General features: G+C 43.9%; 1 protein-coding gene across 1 annotated transcript in view; it reads left to right on the plus strand.

Annotated features, from left to right (window-relative positions):
* FREM1 (FRAS1 related extracellular matrix 1) overlaps window positions 1-21788 on the plus strand; it is a 264848-nt gene that overhangs the window by 40343 nt on the left and 202717 nt on the right. Inside the window, exon 3 of the mRNA XM_056521167.1 lies at window positions 9928-10415. Within this exon, the coding sequence (XP_056377142.1) occupies window positions 10176-10415 (240 nt within the window). The 5' untranslated portion in view covers window positions 9928-10175. The remainder of the gene's footprint in view (window positions 1-9927; window positions 10416-21788) is intronic.

The following is a 21788-nucleotide window of genomic DNA, read 5'->3' on the forward strand; positions in this document are numbered from 1 at the left end:
CTCAGGGTTTCGCAACCAGTGTGCCTCCAGCTGTTACAAGACTAGAACTCCCAGCATGAACGGTCTCTCAGTGCTTGCTGGGAGTTGTAGTTTTGCAACAGCTGGAGGCACACTGGTTGTGAAACACTGAGTTAGGTAACAAACTCTCAGTGATACACAACCAGTGGGCCTTCAGCTGTTGCAAAACTACAACTCTCAGCATGCATTGACAGCCGAAGGGCATGCTGTGAGTTGTAGTTATGCAACAGCTGGAAGCCCACTATTACCAACTCCCAGCATGCCCTTTGGCTGTCCGTGCATGCTTGGAGTTGTAGTTATGCAACAGCTAAAGGCACACTGGTTGCGAAACAAGGAGTTTGTTGCTTAACTCAGTGTTTTGCAACCAGCGTGCCTCCAACTGTTGCAAAACTACAACTCCCAGCATGTTTGGTCTATCAGTGCATACTGGGAGTTGTATTTTTGCAACAGCTGGAGGCACACTGGTTGCAAAACACTGAGTTAGGTCACAAACTCTCAGTGATACACGACCAGTGTGCCTACAGCTGTTGCAAAACTAAAACTCTCAGCATGCATTGACAGCCGAAGGGCATGCTGAGAGTTGTAGTTTTGCAACAGCTGGAGGCACACTGCTACAACTCCCAGCATGCCCTTTGGTAGTCCGTGCATGCTGGGAGTTGTAGTTATGCAACAGCTGGAGGCACACTTTTTCATAGAAAAAATGTGCCTTCAGCTGTTGCATAACTACAACCCCCATCATGTGCAGACTACCAAAGGGCATTCTGGGAGTTGTAGTTGGAACTAGAGCTTTTGCAAAATTACAACTCCAAGCATGCCCTTTGGCTGTGTATGCTGAGAGTTGTTGCTAAGCAACATCAGGAGGTTAACACCTCACCTCCTGCTGTATCCTGCCACCTGCACCACCGCCGCTGCTCCTGCCGCTGCCACCACTCCTGGCCGCCACCGCCGCTGCTGGGGGGACCCCTGCCAAGACGTGCAAAGGTAGGAGACCCCCACCGGCCCCAGCAGGGTAGTGATTGATCGGTCATTCCGACCGATCAATCACATGATCGTGAGGTGACACCCTCACTCCTGCTGGGTAAGGGTGAATGGGGCTGTCTCGGACAGCCCCATTCACCCTTTTTTCCTGGTCACCGGAGACCCGATTGAACCAGAATCGCCGACATGGAGGGGTCTCAGGACCCCCCCCCAGGGGTTTGCTTGGGGTGCCTGCTGAATGACCAGATTTCCCACGGGTGTGAAGGTACGCCCTTGGTCCTTAAGTACCAGGACATCAGGGTGTAACTGCATGCCCTTGGTTCTTAGGTGGTTACATTGTGACCAAAGGCTGATGTACGCCATTGTATAGCTATTATAGTGGCATATGTCAGAGCTATGGAGGAACACTCCTCTCAATAACTACCTCTGATGAAGAGAATAAATGCTGTGTGTAGCATGTCTCTTAATAAACTTGAAGATTCCTCTTCCAGCACATCTTTTTATTAATAACACCATATGAAATGCTTATTATAAAGGGTAACTGAAGGCAGGGTCACTTTCACTAACCTGATATACAGGTAGATAGTGCGGGTGACCCTGTTTGTAACGTTTTATACTAGGTTAAAATTGGTGCAGTCATTTAGGAGATATTCATCTTGTTGCCAATATAGTCATTTCTACTCAGGCGGGCTGCTGCTGTGTGTCCAATGCTTTCCCCTGCCTGCTCTGGACAATAACCCGTTTCACTTATAACTCTGCCCCCTTTACTGACATGCTTAGAGAGACGATATAAATATTTATGAAGGGGGCTGAGTTATTGCCTTAAGGGAGTGGGATTATCACCAAAAAAGGTTGGAGAAAGCACATACAGTGCAGCCTGTCTGCATTGCAAAAAAGAAGAAATCGCCATATTGGCAACAGGATGAATATCTTCTTAACAGCTGCACCAATTTTTACCCAGTAAGAAGTGTTAAAAAGAGTGTAACCCGGACATTCTACTTGTACATTCAAATTAGTGCGGATTACCCTGCTGTCAGTTTCCCTTTAAGAAATTACCCACATACTATATTAGAAAGTTCTAGAACTTTAATTTATATAATATTGAATTATTAATAATGCTGCCAGTTTCCCTTCAAGAAATTACCCCCATACAATATTGGAAAGTTCTAGAACTTTCATTTGTATAATAATGATTGATTAAAATGTAATTGCCTTAGTTTATTAGATAGTTGGCTGCCGCAGCAGTCTTTCCCTTTCCCTAGCTGGGGACTTCCCTCCTGATAGGAAAGATAAACTTGAACACATGCGCAGGAAGGAGACTTCAGCTTCTCTTCCACAGGCTGCCGTCACAGTCCTTAAAGCTCCTGTGTCACAGGACCTTTACACCTAGAAAACAGGGTAAAAGGCGTTTACACTACAGGGGCACATGCAAGTACTGGTCACAGTGACAACATTTTTAAGAGGCCCTGAGGATAACCCCCAAAAATAAAATTAAATAGTTTAGGGTAGCCTGATTACAAACCCTTTTACAGTTTCCTGATACGCCCTTCCATTCTCGAGATATGTGGGTTTATAGGTTGTCGCACAATTCATGGAATCAGATGGGCGTGAACTTAATTTTAATAATGAGAGTGAATATCAAGTGATGGGTGGGATTATACAGTTAGGGGTCAATATTAGGCATACACACCCCTTAATATACAACATTCACACCCCCTGACTGTGTAATCCCGCCCATTACTTGATATTCACTCCCAATTTTAAAATTAAGTTCACTCCCATCTGACTGATTCCCTGAATTGTCAAACAAACTCGTGCCTCATATCTCAGGCGCACTTGTGCACCTCGGCCTTCACTCTACCCGGACCTTAACCCCTTAAGGACTCAGCCCATTTTGGCCTTAAGGACTCAGACAATTAAATTTTTACGTTTTCATTTTTTCCTCCTCGCCTTCTAAAAATCATAACTCTTTTATATTTTCATCCACAGACTAGTATGAGGGCTTGTTTTTTGCGCGACCAGTTGTCCTTTGTAATGACATCATTCATTATATCATAAAATGTATGGCGCAACCAAAAAACACTATTTTTGTGGGGAAATTAAAACGAAAAACGCAATTTTGCTCATTTTGAAAGGTTTCGTTTTCACGCCGTACAATTAATGGTAAAAATGACGTGTGTTCTTTATTCTGAGGGTCAATATGATTAAAATGATACCCATTATTACATACTTTTCTATTATTGTTGCGCTTAAAAAAATCACAAACTTTTTAACCAAATTAGTACGTTTATAATCCCTTTATTTTGATGACCTCTAACTTTTTTATTTTTCCTTATAAGCGGCGGTATGGGGGCTCATTTTTTGCGCCATGATCTGTACTTTTTTTTGATACTACATTTGCATATGAAAAACTTTTAATTAATTTTTTTTTTTTTTTTATAAAATGCATTACAAAAGTAGGAATTTTGGACTTTTATTTTTTTTTCGTTCACGCCGTTCACCGTACGGGATCATTAACATTTTATTTTAATAGTTCGGACATTTACGCACGCGGCAATACCAAATATGTCTATAAAAAATGTTTTTTACGCTTTTTGGGGGTAAAATAGGAAAAAACGGACGTTTTACTTTTTTATTGGGGGAGGGGATTTTTCACTTTTTTTTAACTTTTACTTTTACATTTTTTTACATTTTTTTTTACACTTGAATAGTCCCCATAGGGGACTATTCATAGCAATACCATGATTGCTAATACTGATCTGTTCTATGTATAGGACATAGAACAGATCAGTATTATCGGTCATCTCCTGCTCTGGTCTGCTCGATCACAGACCAGAGCAGGAGACGCCGGGAGCCGCACGGAGGAAGGAGAGGGGACCTCCGTGCGGCGTTATGAATGATCGGATCCCCGCAGCAGCGCTGCGAGCGATCCGATCATTCATTCAAATCGCGAACTGCCGCAGATGCCGGGATCTGTATTGATTCCGGCACCTGAGGGGTTAATGGCGGACGCCCGCGAGATCGCGGGCGTCGGCCATTGCCGGCGGGTCCCTGGCTGCGATCAGCAGCCGGGATCAGCCGCGCATGACACGGGCATCGCTCCGATGCCCGCGGTTATGCATAGGACGTAAATGAACGTCCTGGTGCGTTAAGTACCACCTCACCAGGACGTACATTTACGTCCTGCGTCCTTAAGGGGTTAAGGACAGATCCAGCAGGAGCAGGTCTCATCAGAGATGACTGCTGCCCTCCACAGCCATCCTTGGTACACCTGTCCTACTGTGTGGTTCCCCATCCTGCCTTGGTGGTCTTCCACACCGCCAACTAACAAATATTTTTCTGAGGATTGTCACAGGTCCTCCCATGCATATAAAGCTAAAAAGAACTGCTCAAAGAGCCACACTAGTTACGGTCCCTGTCTGCAGCCTCTTGCATCATTTACTGCTAGTTCTACCGCAGTGACATTTTGTGTCAAACCACTGAAAATCCATGGCACTCTGCTTTGATGAATAGATGCTTAAATTTAATTTAAAAAAATTATTACAGTATGTATTAGAGGTATTTTATCCAGACATATGATATAGATAATTTATATACATCCAGCCAAAAACAAGAGATAGGGTGATGTTTCAGTCCACCTAAAACCTTCCTGCAAGAGCTACAAAACAGTGTGCTGCATGATGTCTGGATGTCCTCCGGCTTCATCGGCCACACTCCTTTTCCTGTTGGATGTCTATTAACTCTTGTAATCATATGCCTGGATGGAATACCTCTAATGTACACTGTATAAAAATTTGGGAATAAAACTCTAGCATCAATCATCCAAGTGAAGTGCCATGGATTTACAATAGGTTACAGGTTGAAGAACCCTTCCACCAAGCAACCCCATACTACAAGACGTGCAGTACCATTTTTCTTTGTGACAAAAACATGACAGTGTATATTAAAGGGGTATTCCGGTGGAAAACTTTTTTTTTTTTAAATTAACTGGTGCCAGAAAGTTAAACAGATTTGTAAATTACTTCTATTAAAAAATCTTAATCCTTCCAGTACTTATTAGCTGCTGAATACTACAGAGGAAATCATTTTCTTTTTGGAACACAGTGTTCTCTGCTGACATCACGAGCACAGTGCTCTCTGCAGACACCTCTGTCCATTTTAGGAACTGACCAGAGCAGCATACGTTTGCTATGGGGATTTTCTCCTACTCTGGACAGTTCTTAAAATGGACAGAGATGTCAGCAGAGAGCACTGAGCTCGTGAGGTCAGCAGAGAGCTCTGTGTTCCAAAAAGAAAAGAATTTCCTCTATAGTATTCAGTAGCTAATAAGTACTGGAAGGATTAAGATTTTTTAATAGAAGTAATTTACAAATCTGTTTAACTTTCTGGCACCAGTTGAAAAAAAAAAGTTTTCCACCGGAGTACCCCTTTAACGACGCAGGACGTATATTTACGTCCTGCGCCGGCTCCTGCGATATGAAGCGGGGTCGTGCTGCGACCCCGCATCACATCGCATGGGTCCCGGCGCTCATCAACGGCCGGGACCTGCGGCTAATACCACACATCGCTGATCGCGGCAATGTGCGGTATTAACCCTTTAGAAGCGGCGGTCAAAGCTGACCGCCGCTTCTAAAGTGAAAGTGAAACTATCCCGGCTGGTCAGTCGGGCTGTTCGGGACCGCCGCGGCGTCCCGAACAGCTTACAGGACACCGGGAGGGCCCTTACCTGCCTCCTCGGTGTTCGATCGACGAATGACTCCTCCGTGCCTGAGATTCAGGCAGGAGCAGTCAAGCACCGATAGCACTGATCACAGGCGTGTTAATACACGCCAGTGATCAGCATGAGAGATCAGTGTATGCAGTGTTATCGGTCCCTATGGGACCGATAACACTGCAAAAAAATTGTAAAAAAAAGTGTTAATAAAGGTCATTTAACCCCTTCCCTAATAAAAGTTTGAATCACCCACCTTTTCCCATAAAAAAAATAAAACAATGTAAACAATAAAAAATAAAGATATGTGGTATCACCGTGTGCGTAAATATCCGAACTATAAAAATATGTCGTTAATTAAACCGCACGGTCAATGGTCCTGAGACCCCTCCATGGCGGTCAATACGTGCAAAAAAATTCCAAAGTCCAAAAAAGCGTATTTTTGGTCACTTTTTATACCATTTAAAAATGAATAAAAAGTGATCAAAAAGTCCGATCAAAACAAAAATTGTACCGATAAAAACTTCAGATCACGGCGCAAAAAATGAGCCCTCATACCGCCCTGTATGTGGAAAAATAAAAAGTTATAGGGGTCAGAAGATGACATTTTTAAACGTATAAATTTTCCTGCATGTAGTTATGATTTTTTCCAGAAGTACGACAAAATCAAACCTATATAAGTAGGGTATCATTTTAACCGTATGGACCTAGAGAATAATGATAATGTGTCATTTTTACCGAAATATGCACTGCGTAGAAACGGAAGCCCCCAAAAGGTACAAAATGGCGTTTTTTTCTTCGATTTTGTCGCACAATGATTTTTTTTCCGTTTCGCTGTGAATTTTTGGGTAAAATAACTAATGTCACTGCAAAGTAGAATTGGTGACGCAAAAAAAAAGCCATAATATGGATTTTTAGGTGGAAAATTGGAGGAAAAAACGAAAGTGCAAAAACGGAAAAACCCTATGTCCTTAAGGGGTTAGGTATAAACATCAGGAGAACCACCATGCCAAGGGCCAGTGGTCTGTAAATAAAATGTTAAATCGTGCTCAAAAAAATATAGATATGTACATTGCGATCATCCTGCTGCACCCGGCATTCATTTAGAGCGTCGGGTGTAGCTCCGGAGGCTCGTGAGGTCACGGCCACGCCCTGCTTGTGACGTCACGGCCACACCCCCTCAATGCAAGTCTATGTGAGGGGGGCGTGACGGCTGTCACGCTCCCTCCCATAGATTTGCATTGAGGGAGCATGGCCGTGTCGCCACGAGCGGGGCGTGACTGTGATGTCACAAGCCTCCGCCCTGAATTGCCAGTCATCCGACATGGAGCGAAGTTCGCTCCGTGCACCGGATGTCTGGTGTGCCGCGGCAGAGATCGCAGGGGTCCCCACATCCTTTGGATAGGGGATAAGATGTCTAGGGGTAGAGTACCCCTTTAAGGCAATTTATTTAAAAAAAGTTTCTTGGATTATGATACACGTGCGGATTCTGGCCATTGTCTGGCAGAATTATCATGTAAACCAGTAACCAAAATGTTTTTCATAGTTTTGTTAATGGTGCCAGGAAGATCAGGAGATTTTCACAATGAAATCATATAAACTAATAAAGGGAGTTTAACCAGCTTAAGTAACTGCAAACGGATACTTTTGAACAATGAAAGCAATAAAGTTACAGCATTTTTCACATTTGTCCTTTGTGAATAGTGTTGAGCGGCATAGGCCATATTCAAATTCGCGAATATTCTCGAATATATGGACGAATATTCGTCATATATTCGCGAATATTCGCATATTCGTAATATTCTCGTTTTATTTTCGCATATGCGAAAATTCGCGTATACGAAAATTAACAAATGCGAAAATTTGCATATAAAAAATTAACATAAGCGAAAATTTGCATATGCAAATGTTTGCATATGCGAAAATTCGCACACCAGTCTCACACAGTAGTATTAGAGCCTTCTTTACACCACACAAGCTGAAAGCAGAGAGGGATGATCACTGTGATGTGTACTGTGAAGAAAAAAAAAAACGAATATTCGTAATTACGAATATATAGTGCTATATTCGCGAATATTTGCGAATTCGCGAATATGCAATATTCGCAAATAAAATTTGCATTGCGAATATTCGCGAGCAACACTATTTGTGAATACCAAAATCTATTATTTGTATTGTTTTGTAAGAAAAAGTATTCTGTAGTATTGTACTTGATGTCGATGTGTTTGTCCAACTTACTCCTAACTTGTAATATAATGCCTGCTGAGATGAACATCTGTAGCGTTCTTTGTATGTTTTGATCATGTGTGTCTATACAACTAGAGCTCATCCTTACAATGTTTATTCTTTTAAGAGAACATAATTATGGTTGTTTTCCTAATAAAGTTGCCTTCCCATGGCTGAATGGAAGGACATTGCCTCACCAATTAAAATATAGCCTCGGGCACTTGCGGAAGCTTTGCTTGTAAACACTTCAGTTGGGTTCTCACCTTAGCACCACTTTTAAAGATTAAAGTATATCTCACCACTTGCTTCTTTATGTGTATGTTTATAGGAAAGGCAGATGTTAAATTGAGCAGGAGTCAGGCACATGAATAGCTTTTTCCATGCCAGATTATAGCACATATATCAAATGAATGTATTATTTTAGTTTATTATTGTATTCTTTAGTTAGCAGATTATTAATATTAGATAAAAAGGTTAGCAGTTAGTCAGGAGTCTCATTTCTAAAGAGATTCTGTCAGGAGATTTATGCTACTTCAGCCATACATAGCATAAAATTCTGACTGCTATGTTATACTGAAACATTTCGGAGAAAACCATATTTTGAAACCAATCTGGGCCTATCTATCAGACCGTGTGTGCAGCCTGTAGCGTGTAGATAGGCTAACAAATTCACTATATGGGTAAGGTCACACACAGCGCATATACAACATATTTGACGCTGCAAGAAATCTGACGAGCAGAGGAAAATATGCTGTGTATGCGCTCTGAGCAGGTATACAGCGCTTTCCTCGCCGCAGCCCTGTGTGTGCAGTAAGGTTTAAAGGGGGCCTAAAGCACCAACATAACTGTGACTCACAGCCAGCCTCCAAACTTTATTGGAAACACAGGGCTGCGACCCTGTGTGTCTTCTTATGGGGCATACGCAGCCTATTTCCCACTGCCCGGCAGATTTCTAGCAGCGTCAAATACTCTGTTTGTGCGCTGTGTGTGACCCTACACTTAAGGTTAATGTGTGGCCACTTTCCACTTCCCCCTCAAAACTGACAGCTGATCACCAGACCTTTTCGGAGCCAGAAGAGTGGCAATCAATTGGTCAATTGAGCACATTTTTAGGGTGTATCCACTATATCACCTTGCCGAGTTATTACTGTTTCAGCAATGTTATTACTATGCAAAGAAACTTTCTAAATCTCTGCTTACTGTTATTTATTGGAAACCTTCATTATTTATTTCCAGTGCAGGACGCCCAGGGAGATGGACACACAGGTGCTTTGCTTTGATGACTGTATTGTAGTGTGCCAAGCACCTGTGTGTCCGTCACATGATCAGGAATGTTTTTTATCTTCTTGGAATGAACATCATGTATAATGACAACTTGGAAGAAATGAATACAGAACGGTCTCCGTGCAGCACCCACATCAAAATCTGTTCGAAATTGTATCCAATTTTGTTTATTATTGATGTCTATGTAAATCGCATGGAATCGTGTGACTGTGCGATTCTATCAGATTAATCGCACACAATTTTTTTGTACGCATGCGCAGTAGACTTCAAAACACACACACTACAAATATATAAAACTTTATTGTCATTGGCATGCATATTCACTTTAAAAACAGGATCAGATTTTTATTGAAAATCGGATGGAATTTTCATGTGTACGATTTTTGGATCTGATTTTAAATCGGATAGCAAAGAAATTTTTACATACGATTGTATACGATTTTTTGCAATCCGATTTTGTCCAATTTTATGGTCTGATAATCGGATGGTTAAATCGTGATGTGAATCTAGCCTAACAGTAATAATAATCAGTAATAAGGATTTTGTGCAATTTGTGCAGATTTACGGTAAATCATTGCTTGGGTTCATTGGACTTCAGCTTTGCTCTGTTTTATCATAATCTCACTCCCCAAAAAATCTGTATTTTTCTTGTGCTGCTGTTTTGACTGATCTCACACTTCCTTTTTTTTCTTTATCTCCTTATTTTGAAGGATTACAGAATAAAAGGAGCACATTAATGTCTGGCGTTGTCAGGATTATTCAGCAGCTTTTATTAAAGCACCATGACTTCCTGAAAGGGCTTGTTGTTGTCAAGATTTTGGACAAGGGGGGCAGCTCTTCATGTTGAATAGATGACTGAGGAATAACCACTGCCTGATGGTGTGTAAAATAAGCCTGAAAAAAGAAGAGACTCGAGCTGAAGATCATTGATGTTAGGGATCTGTCAGGGTAGATAAAGATGAATCTTTTTTGGAGACGTCACATTTATCCATCACTTGCTTTAACATTAGTGACTTTGAGGTTTTTAAGCTCTTCATTTATCAAAGTAAATAATGGGATGACAGTGATGAAAGGACAGATTGGCTACCTATCAGAACATGACCTACAGTTCTCCATACCCAAGGAGAAAGATGCCTGCAAAGTGGAAGTTATTGTTAATGAACCAATAACACAGAGAGTTGGAAAGTTATTTCCGCAGGTAAGACCATTTAAGAATATTTTTATGAATTAAAAAATCATGCGTATGTTGTTACAAGGGAAATGGAAGCCTAATAGAAATGTTAATATTGCAGATGTTACTTTGTTTAAACTAGCACATATGATGCGGTGAAAGTCAGTGTTATATGACCATTTATTTGGTTTGCTGTCTCTAAGTGCAACATCTGTTAGCACACACATGAAATGTCTATCTATGTTATTACTTACCACTCTCTCCAAAGGAAACAGCAGCAATCGCCAGGTCCAGTATAGTAGCAAACTGATATTTATTGCATCAATAACAGCAACGTTTCGGCTAAAAGTGAGCCTTTCTCAAGCATAGTGCAAATAGCAATGAATCAAACTTATATATGTAGTGAAGGAACATGATTGGTGACAATACAGGTGCATTACATTAATCATTAGACATTGTGTCCACCCTCAACCCATGATTGGGTAGATGGGCGGTCATGTGATATCAAATCTGTCAAAATGTCAAATAACAGACTTAAACTCTATAAATATTAACGTTATTACTTCCCCACATGGAGCGACGGAGTCCGCAGGGATCAGCAACTCATCTCCGACCCTCCGATTGTTGATAGTTGTAACCATTCCCGTGCATCTGAGTCGCCGTCTGTTCGCTCCTCCGTTTGTAAACAAAGGAGCTGCGGCTGCGCGGATCCCACATAGATCTCCGCCCAGCCTTCATTCCATAGTGTCGTCAGTGAACAATTTGCGCATGCGCGGGTGCTCCGTGCATCAATTCTGGCCGTCCTGCAGTGAGTGCACAGAGACCGCTGTCAATAAATGCAGCAGCTCTGTGAACTATATTCACCAGGATCTTGGCCAATAGGAATGTTTATAGGACAGACTGAAAATTGACGACAATATATAGTGAAAAAAGAGGGGGTTTTTTCACTATATATTGTCGTCAATTTTCAGTCTGTCCTATAAACATTCCTATTGGCCAAGATCCTGGTGAATATAGTTCACAGAGCTGCTGCATTTATTGACAGCGGTCTCTGTGCACTCACTGCAGGACGGCCAGAATCGATGCACGGAGCACCCGCGCATGCGCAGATTGTTCACTGACGACACTATGGAATGAAGGCTGGGCGGAGATCTATGTGGGATCCGCGCAGCCGCAGCTCCTTTGTTTACAAACGGAGGAGCGAACAGACGGCGACTCAGATGCACGGGAATGGTTACAACTATCAACAATCGGAGGGTCGGAGATGAATTGCTGATCCCTGCGGACTCCGTCGCTCCATGTGGGGAAGTAATAACGTTAATATTTATAGAGTTTAAGTCTGTTATTTGACATTTTGACAGATTTGATATCACATGACCGCCCATCTACCCAATCATGGGTTGAGGGTGGACACAATGTCTAATGATTAATGTAATGCACCTGTATTGTCACCAATCATGTTCCTTCACTACATATATAAGTTTGATTCATTGCTATTTGCACTATGCTTGAGAAAGGCTCACTTTTAGCCGAAACGTTGCTGTTATTGATGCAATAAATATCAGTTTGCTACTATACTGGACCTGGCGATTGCTGCTGTTTCCTTTGGAGAGAGTGTGAAGTGTACCCGTCTTTGGCGTTCGGGTGGATTACGGGCACATCCCCAGTGGTCATCCAGTGCTGGCTCCCTTTGTGTTTCTATGTTATTACTTAGTATTATTTTCATTTATGTGCCCAGAAAAGTGCAAACTGTGCGTGTGCGGCCAGCACAATATTCATTCTCTATGGGGCCGTTGGAAATTGCTAAATGCTGAACTACGACCCCATAGGAAATAAGTGGAGTGCTGTTCCCACATGAGTAGTGCTGGGAACTATGTTGTCCCCGTTTTTGAAATCGGTGAGGTGCCAGCAGTCAGACCCTCACCCATCAGCTTGTTTTCCCCTAACCTAAAGGGCCTAGTGTCTTCTATTAAACTATACAGTTGGCACCATTCAGCCAGGCAAGTAACATTCTACTGGCATTTGCCAAACCTAAAATCGTCAATCACATTGCCAGAGACGTGTTATTCCTCATCCAGCGGATCATGTTTCTAATGCTCCAAAATCCTATGGTGGCATGCTTTATACTACTCCTTTCAACACTAATGTTGAGCGGCATAGGCCATATTCGAATTTGCGAATATTTGCGAATATATGGACGAATATTCGTCATATATTCGCTAAATTCGCATATTCGTAATATTTTCGATTTATTTTCGCATATGGCAAAAATTCGCATATGCGAAAATGTACATATACAAAAAATAGTATAAGCGAGAATTCGCATATGCGAAAATTTGCATATGCTAATTTTCGCACATGCGAAAATTCGCACGCCGGTCTCACACAGTAGTATTAGAGCCTTCTTTGCACCACACAAGCTGGAAGCAGAGAGGGGTGATCACTGTGATGTGTACTGTGGAAAAAAAAAACAAAAAAACGAATATTCGTAATATTCACGAATAAATATTCACGAATAAAATTTGCATTGCGAATATTCGCGAGCAACACTATTCAACACTTGGGAGTTGTATTTGGTGATGCAAGGCTTGCATTCAGCTGCTGGGTTATGGAAACCCATGCCATGAAGCCTCTGGCATATATATGTTGATTTTAATGCCAGATAAGGTTTGGGACCCTGCAGCTTTTGATGACTATACGCTATGCTTTTCAGTATATGGTGCTCTATAGCATAATATTATCAAAAAGTTTATTGCCAATGATCCAAAAATTTCTGGACAGTCTACTAACATAGGTCAGTGTTTTGCATTGTCTATGGAACAAAATGCATGTGTCTGAAGACTGCTGGTGATTTAGCAGGTCACTGTAATTGGAATTATTATTTTTTTACAGTTCAGAGTAAGTTCTGATAATGACAGGGGCATAACTAGGGTCCTGTGACCTCACACACCACCCTCCACCCCCATGACAGCACCAAAAGGGTATATGACAAAAACACACACACAAATACACTTCCCTAGAAATAAAGGGAACACTTAAACAACACAATGTAACTCCAAGTCAATCATACTTCTGTGAAATCACACTGTCCACTCAGGAAGCAACACTGATTGACAACCAATTTCACATGCTGTTGTGCAAAGGGAACAGACAACAGGTGGAAATGATAGGCAATTAGCAAGACACCCCCAATAAAGGAGTGGTTCTGCAGGTTCTTGACCACAGACCACTTCTCAGTTCCTATGCTTCCTGGCTGATGTTCTGGTCACTTTTGAATTCTGGCGGAGCTTTCACCCTAGTGGTAGCATGAGACGGAGTCTACAGCCCACACAAATGGCTCAGGTAGTGCAGCTCATCCAGGATGGCACATCAATGCAAGCTGTGGCAAGAAGGTTTGCTTTGTCTGTCAGCGTAGTGTCCAGAGCATCAAGGCACTACCATGAGACAGGCAAGTACATCAGGAAATGTGAAGGAGGCCGTAGGAGGGCAACATGCCAGCAGCAGGACCACTACCTCCACCTTTGTGCAAGGAAGAGCAGGAGGAGCACTGCCAAGCCCTGCAAAATCACAAATGTGCATGTGTCCACTCAAATGGTAAAAAAACAGACTCCATGAGGCTGGTATGCAGGCCTAACTTCCACAGGTGGAGGTTGTGCTTACAGCCCAACACCGTGCAGGACATTTGGCATTTGCCAGAGAACACCAAGACTGTCAAATTCCCCACTGGCACCCTGTGCTCTTCACAGATTAAAGCAGGTTAATATTGAGCACATGTGACAGGCGTGACAGAGTCTGAAGACGCAGTGGAGAACGTTCTGCTGCCTGCAACTTCCTTCAGCATGACCGATTTGATGGTGGGTCAGTAATGGTGTGGGGTGGCATTTCTTTGGGGGGCCGCACAGCCCTCCATGTGCTTGCCAGAGGTAGCCTGACTGTCATTAGATGAGATCCTCAGACCCCTTGTGAGACCATATGCTGGTGCGGTTGGCCCTGGGTTCCTTCCAATGCAAGAAAATGCTAGACTTCATGTGGCTGGAGTGTGTCAGCAGTTCCTGCAAGAGGAAGGCATTGATGCTCTGGACTGGCCCACCTGTTCCCCAGACCTGAATCCGATTGAGCACATCTGGGACATTATGTCTTGCTCCATCCACCAACGCCACGTTGCACCACAGACTGTCCGCCACCTCATCAGGAGAATGCCCAGGCGTTGTAGGGAGGTTATACGGGCACGTGGAGGCCACACACACTACTGAGCCTCATTTTGACTTGTTTTAAGGACATTACATCAAAGTTGGATCAGCCTGTAGTGTGGTTTTCCACTTTGATTTTGAGTGTGACTCCATATCCAATGATAAATTTGATTTCCATTGATAATTTTTGTGTGATTTTGTTGTCAGCACATTCAACTATGTAAAGAGGAAAGTATTTCATACGATTAGTTCATTCAGATCTAGGATGTGTTATCTTAGTGTTCCCTTTATTTTTTTGAGCAGTGAATATCATTAACTTATTTCATTGGTAAGATAATTTTCTATGCAGTCACTAAGGAAAAGTCATATAAATAATACCAGCATGCAAGAAGAAAGTGTTATCACCATACATATTATCATCATACTGTAATTGGCCAAATTCCAGTATACTGTATTAAGAACAAGATTACCAATAATACATTATACAAGATACAAATAATACTTCCCCACCAGCATGAAGATTTCTCCCGACTATTACTCATATCTTCACAGCTAAGATACGTGAAGGGAGAGAGAAAGAGATGCAGGGGGCGCTCCCTGAAATAGTATATTCACTGATGTGCAGCCTCCACCACACCAATCAGTGAAATATCGACCTTAGGAGGGCCGCACTGGAACTTGTGCAGCCCTTACGTCATGGATGATGACCTTTATATGAGCTGCAGCTCTCCCGCCGGCATCGGACTTCTATGTTAAAAGCCGATAGGAAACGCTGGGAAACGATGGAAAAAAGCTGGGCTAATGGAGGCGCTGCTCAGATGTCGAATTGACGGCTTGCAGTCTGCAGCGGTACAGACGCTACCAGGATCGATAACCAGTTGTCCCTCACTGAACACCAATGAAGTTTGGGAACTGTTAAGTGGACCTGAGGAAGGCATCAGCAGATGCCGAAACGCGTTGTCCTTATATCATTAATAAAATTCGTTATCCTGTACCGCCTGAGTCTCTCCGTCAATTCGACATCTGAGCAGCGCCTCCATTAGCTCGGCTTTTTTTCCATTGTTTCCCTTCATATCTTCACAGAATCTGCTGGATGAAAATTTTAGTCTCCTCGCTCAAGCACCATCCTCACCCCTATACAAAGTCCTGATCTGTATCGCTCTACACAGTATCAGTGCCCACTTTGTGCCCTCATATAGGAGTTTGGCCCCCTCTGTGCCCCCAAATAGTAGCTAGCCCCCTTCTGTGCCCCCATATAGTATTTAGGCTACTCTGTGCCTTCATTGATATGACCCCCAATAGTAGTTAGGTTCCTCTGTGTCCCCATATAGTATTAGAGTTTTCACATTGTAGTCACACCCCTTTGTGCCCTTATGTAGTAGCTATGCCCCCCTCTGTGCCACCATATAGTAGTTAGGCTAATCTCTGAAAACCCATATAGATTTGTTCCCCTCTGTGCCCCCATATAATAGTTAAACCTCTTTATTTCCCATGTAGTGGATAGGCCCCCCTGTGTCCCCATAAAAATGATAGGCCCCTATGTGTCTTCATATAGTTAGGTCCCTCTGTGCCCACACATAGTGGATAGCCCCCCCTGCTGCTCCTATATGTGGTCCCATGAAGAAAAAAAAAAAAAGAGGGCGTGGTCTGGCCGCTGAACGGAATGGCCGCGTAGAGGAAGAGCTCCTGCTATGCACCACTGAATCTACAGCTTTTACTGCCGCTAGCGACTAACCAGCCCTACGGGGATCTAGCTGATGACAATGGCTACCTTTGGCAGAAAACGCAACTCCAAAACGGGGCGCTACAAACCGATGCAGCAGTTTTTTCAGGTCGGCTCCAAGAAGATGTCCGAGACCAAAGATGGCGCCGAGGAGCGCACAGTGCGGGAGCCTCATACGCGCGAAGCCTCTAAAAGAACCAACTCGCAGAGAGGCGGCGCTGCATGGAACCCTTCCCGAAATGGCTCTAGTGAAAAGGGACAGCCTCGCAGGTTGCACTATGACCTACCGGATCATGAAGGGGACCCGGGGATGTCTTCCCGCCGCCGATATGGTGAGTCCACTCCTAACGACTCCCGTAGCACAGCTCCGAGAGAGCCCGCGGCCCCCGCCGGAGCCCTGCCAGGCCCGGTGGATTTGGATATTCTGTGTCCCCTCAAATCAGCCCACTCAAGAAACGCCCCAGGCTTCAGGCCCCGGAGGGCCTGTTAGCCCCCTCTAACCCAGATGACACCCTTCCACTGCCGGAACCGGACTTATTTAACACTTACCCCACCTCGGACTCAGTGGTCTTGGACACTACCCTGAAGGATATGCTGCTGGCATTCCGCAGCACCCTGCACAAAGACTTTAGCCAACTGCTTAGACCTGTCCAGGCATCTATCCACCAGCTGGACTGCAAAATGGCCCACACTGAAACTAGCCTGACTAACTTTGCGGCAGCGCATAATGAGTTGGCTGATTCACATGATGACTTGAAAGACAAAGTGGCGGCCTTACAATCAAAAATAGTAGATGCCGAAGACAGAAATAGGCGCAATAATGTGAAATTTAGGGGCATCCCTGAGGATATAGCGCCATCCCAGCTCATGCATTATATTCAGGAACTAGCCCATACCCTATTGCCTAACATGGAATCCTACTTCTACAGCATTGACAGAGCTCACAGGGTGCAGAAGCCTCGCTTATTACCGGGGGAGGTCCCCAGAGACGTTTTGGCACGTTTTACATTCTTCCAGACCAAAGATAAACTGCTCCAGTTTTCTAGGAAGCATCCCAAACTCCCAGCCCCGTATGATGGACTTAAAATGTATGCGGACTTGTCGGCCGCCACTTTACAGGCCAGAAGAGATTTTAGTCAGCTGACTGGACTTCTCCGTGAACTTGATATGCCCTACAGGTGGGGATACCCGACTAAAATACTACTGCAACGTCAAGGCCGGACCTTTGTCTTCTTCTCAGTGGATGAGGGAATGGACGCTCTTCATGCCTGGGGCCTCCTCGCAGATGAAGATCCATGTGAGTGTTCCGCGCCTTCCGATGACCCGCCAGCTAGAGACTCTGACCTGCCCAGACCTATTGATGCTACTAGCCCTGGTTAACTAAAGGTGCAATGCAGACCTTTGTATGTGTTTATTGAATATCTCCACGCTTCCCTTAGCGCTGGTATTACTGAATGTAACATACCGCCTGGTTCAAGCTTTATTGCATGTTTTCTCTTTCCCTCCTTCTCAACCCCCTAGTTTCTTACCTGTTGTGATTTTTGTTTCCAATTTCTACTTAGACAGTCTCTGTCGCAGTGTGACATCCCTGTCTAGGTGTCAGAAGACACCAGTCAGGTTTTTAACTGACACTACAGTAACCTTTACTAGCACATCTTATCTAACCCATTGGTGTGCCCTGTTTTAAGCAGACTCCAGATACTTGGTAGAACTGTGTGTAACGTACCACCTGGTGCGAACTGTACTACGTCTTTTCCCTACTTCTTTCTCTTCCCTTTCTAGCTTTACATTTATTATAGTGTCTATTCGGTTGTGTATCCGGACAATATCTGTTGCAGTGTGACATCCCTGTCTAGGTGTCACAGACGCCAGTCAGGTTTTTAAACTCTCCTCCAGCAATCCTTCTTAGCGCAATATATCTAGCTCATAGATACCCCTACTTTGAGCAGAATCTACATATCCTGTTTAACCATTAAGGTGTTGTGTGACATCCCTGTCTAGGTGTCAAGAGACACCAGTCAGGTTTTTAATCCCCCTCATAATCCGCATCTCCTCGTCTGGAGTGGTGTGTGTGTGGTGGAGTAGCATTTAGTGCAGATTCCTATCCCCATTTCACTACATTCTGGTGTGGCGCGACACCCCTGCACGGGTACTGGGAGCTCCCGGCCGGGGTTCTACGGCACTATGAACATACCTTGCCGCAGCCCTCTCTGACCCCTCCACTGCCTGGTACTCCAATATGGGCATCAACATTATTTCGCTCAACGTTAATGGCCTGAATAGCCCATTTAAAAGGCAACTCCTATGGAGGGAACTAGAACGCAGACGTGCGACGGTGGCCTGTATACAGGAGACCCACCTCTCAGCTACTAACACCCCATCCATTCGCCATAGGTGTTTCCCACATGTACTCTACTCCACCTATCGGTCCAAAAAGAGGGGCGTCCTGATTGCAGTAAGGGACAATGTAGATTTCCACATCACAGAACAGATTGTTGACCCCAATAGTAGATACTTAATATTACTCTGCTCCACTGATGGGATTGCTTATACGATTGCTAACCTATACGCTCCTAACTCCCACCAGCTTAGATTTTTTAGGAAACTATGGAAAGTGATAAACAAACACAAACAGGGGAACCTACTGATATGTGGCGATTTTAACACAATCTCTGACCACAACCTTGATACCTCTCATCCAATGATCAGACGAAGGCCCTCACTGACGGATACTCTGAGAGACCTTGATCTCTTCGATATGTGGAGACTACACCACGCATCAGAACGCGACTACTCCTACTTTTCCCCCAGATACCACACATATTCCAGAATCGACATGATACTTACCAGCAGATCGCTTATAGATAGAATTGAATCCACAGCTATTGGGGAAATCACTTGGAGCGACCACGCTCCTGTTCTCATGACTATTTCAGACAAAATGCCGACACACAGCGATTTTGTATGGCGAGCAAACACACACATTATTGCCCACTCTGACCACTCGCAAACCCTCGCTAACACTCTATCTGATTACTTCCAACAAAACTGCACGCCAGAAGTGACGGCCCCCACAGTTTGGCTTGCTCACAAAGCGGTCATAAGAGGTAAATTCATACAACTAGGGTCGTATCTTAAAAAACAGCGTACTCTGCACACTGATGAAGCACTAGCACGAATTGCCACGTTGGAAGCCATCCAAAAGTGCAAACCCTCACCGGAGACGGCCTCAGAATTGATGAGAGAAAGGGTACAACTGCGCAGGCTGCTGCTTTATCAGTGTGAGAAGAGCTTTAAAAAAAACTAGATTAAAATATTACTCTCAAGATAACAAAACTAGTGCCTTACTGGCGAAAAAATTAAAACTGGCCTACATTAAACAAAAGATCCCTCATATGGTCAACCCGTTTACTGGTAAAACGGAATTGGCACCTAGAGCTATTGCAAATGCCTTTCGGGACTATTATGATGCCCTGTACAACCTCAATAGAGACCCCGCTGTTCCCCAACCTATAGCTCCTCAAATCTCTGCTTTCCTCACCTCTTTAAACCTACCAAAACTCTCAGACACAGCCCTAGACTCCTTGAACCGACCGATCACGTCTCAGGAGATCCTAGATGCAACAAAGCGCCAGGCCCAGATGGTCTGCCTAATGAATACTACTCTAAATTTAGCACTATATTAGTGCCTCACTTACTGAGGGTGTTCGGGGGGGCCAAGGAGTCAGGTAGCTTCCCACAAGAAATGTTATCGGCATTGATCACCACTATTCCCAAACCTGGGAAATCGACTGACAATACGGCCCACTTTCGCCCCATATCCTTACTAAATAGCGACGTTAAAATATATGCCAAAATACTCTCCACTCGCCTTGGCCCTTTCATGCCCCAGCTACTTCATAAAGACCAGGTGGGGTTTACCTACGGAAGACAGGCTCCTGATAATACCAGGAAGGTGATCTCCTTGCTACAGCACTCGGAACACCTTAAACTCCCCACAGCATTCCTTACCTTTGACGCAGAAAAAGCCTTCGACAGGGTGAACTGGCAGTACGCGTTCTCAGCCCTTGAGGCATTTGGCTTCTCTGGACCTATTATTGGGGCGATCAGGGCTCTTTACTCCAACCCTGCTGCTCGTGTCTTTACCAATGGAGTATTATCTGACCAGTTCACCCTGTCGAACGGTACGAGACAGGGCTGCCCTTTCTCCCCCCTTCTTTTTAATCTCTCCATCGAACCCTTAGCTCAAGCTATCCGAATGCACCCAGGCATTAAAGGCATCCAAGTAGGCTCCCATGAACACAAATTAGCTTTATTCGCTGACGATGTCCTGCTGTCCCTGGCTGAAGTAGAAACGTCCCTACCTAACCTGTTTGATGTCATAGCCAAATTCAGTTCTATCTCCTACTACAAATTGAATACCTCTAAATCCCAGCTCCTACCCTTCCACCTACCTAACAATGTGCTTCTTTCCCTCCAATCCAGATTCCCTTTAGACTGGCAGGATCACGATGTCTCCTATCTAGGTATACAACTTACCAACCCCACTTCCCATCTTTTCAAGTCCAACTTCTTACCTATGTCTAGCTTACTTTCCACTTCCATGACAGCATACTCTAAAACCATTCCATCTTGGTTCGGGCGTATAGCTGCATTTAAGATGATGCTTCTTCCGAAGATACTGTATCTTTTTCGCACCATTCCCATAACTATCCCACAGTCATACTTTCGCTCCCTGCAGAGACAACTGTCCCAATTTGTGTGGGCCTCCAGAAAACCCAGAGTCCCTAAACATATAATGATTGCACACAGACTGGGCGGAGGCCTTGGTCTCCCCCAAATGGAAGACTATTATATTGCAAGCTTACTTGACCAAGCACAACACTGGTGGTCCCTTCACCCAGACAAATTGTGGATTGACATGGAGACTACCTATTCCTATCCCTGTTCTCTAAAATCCCGCATATTGCTACTTACAAGGAACCTCAGTCCACCTAAATCGCATATCACAGCACTTATGTCTACTGACAAAGCGTGGAAATATGCCCTTAGGACATTCTCCCTGGACTCCACGTGTTCACTCTCTGACCTGCCCCTAGACTATATAGAATTCCTCATCCCTGACTTAGACCTTAAACTGTGGGGAACACATGGCATTTATTCAGCCAAAGACCTACTCAGTCCTATGGGCGACGTCAATTTTTCTTATTTAAGGGACACGTACCATCTGCCGCACAAAGAATTCTACAAATCTCTACAAATTAGGAGCTTAGTAACAGTTAGTTTTGCAACTGAACACAAAATGCCTACTAGCTGTCGTAGATACTTGAACAGCGACTCACATGCAGACAGAGGTATCACCTTTTTTTAGAACCTGTTACATGAAAAAAGAACATAACTAAACAACACTATATGAACAAATGGGAAAAAGACATCGGCCGGGAATTTACCACTGACCAATGGACAAGCACCTTCAACTACATGCGT

The sequence above is a fragment of the Hyla sarda genome, chromosome 1, assembly GCF_029499605.1.
Source record: "Hyla sarda isolate aHylSar1 chromosome 1, aHylSar1.hap1, whole genome shotgun sequence".
NCBI classification, from domain to species: domain Eukaryota; kingdom Metazoa; phylum Chordata; class Amphibia; order Anura; family Hylidae; genus Hyla; species Hyla sarda.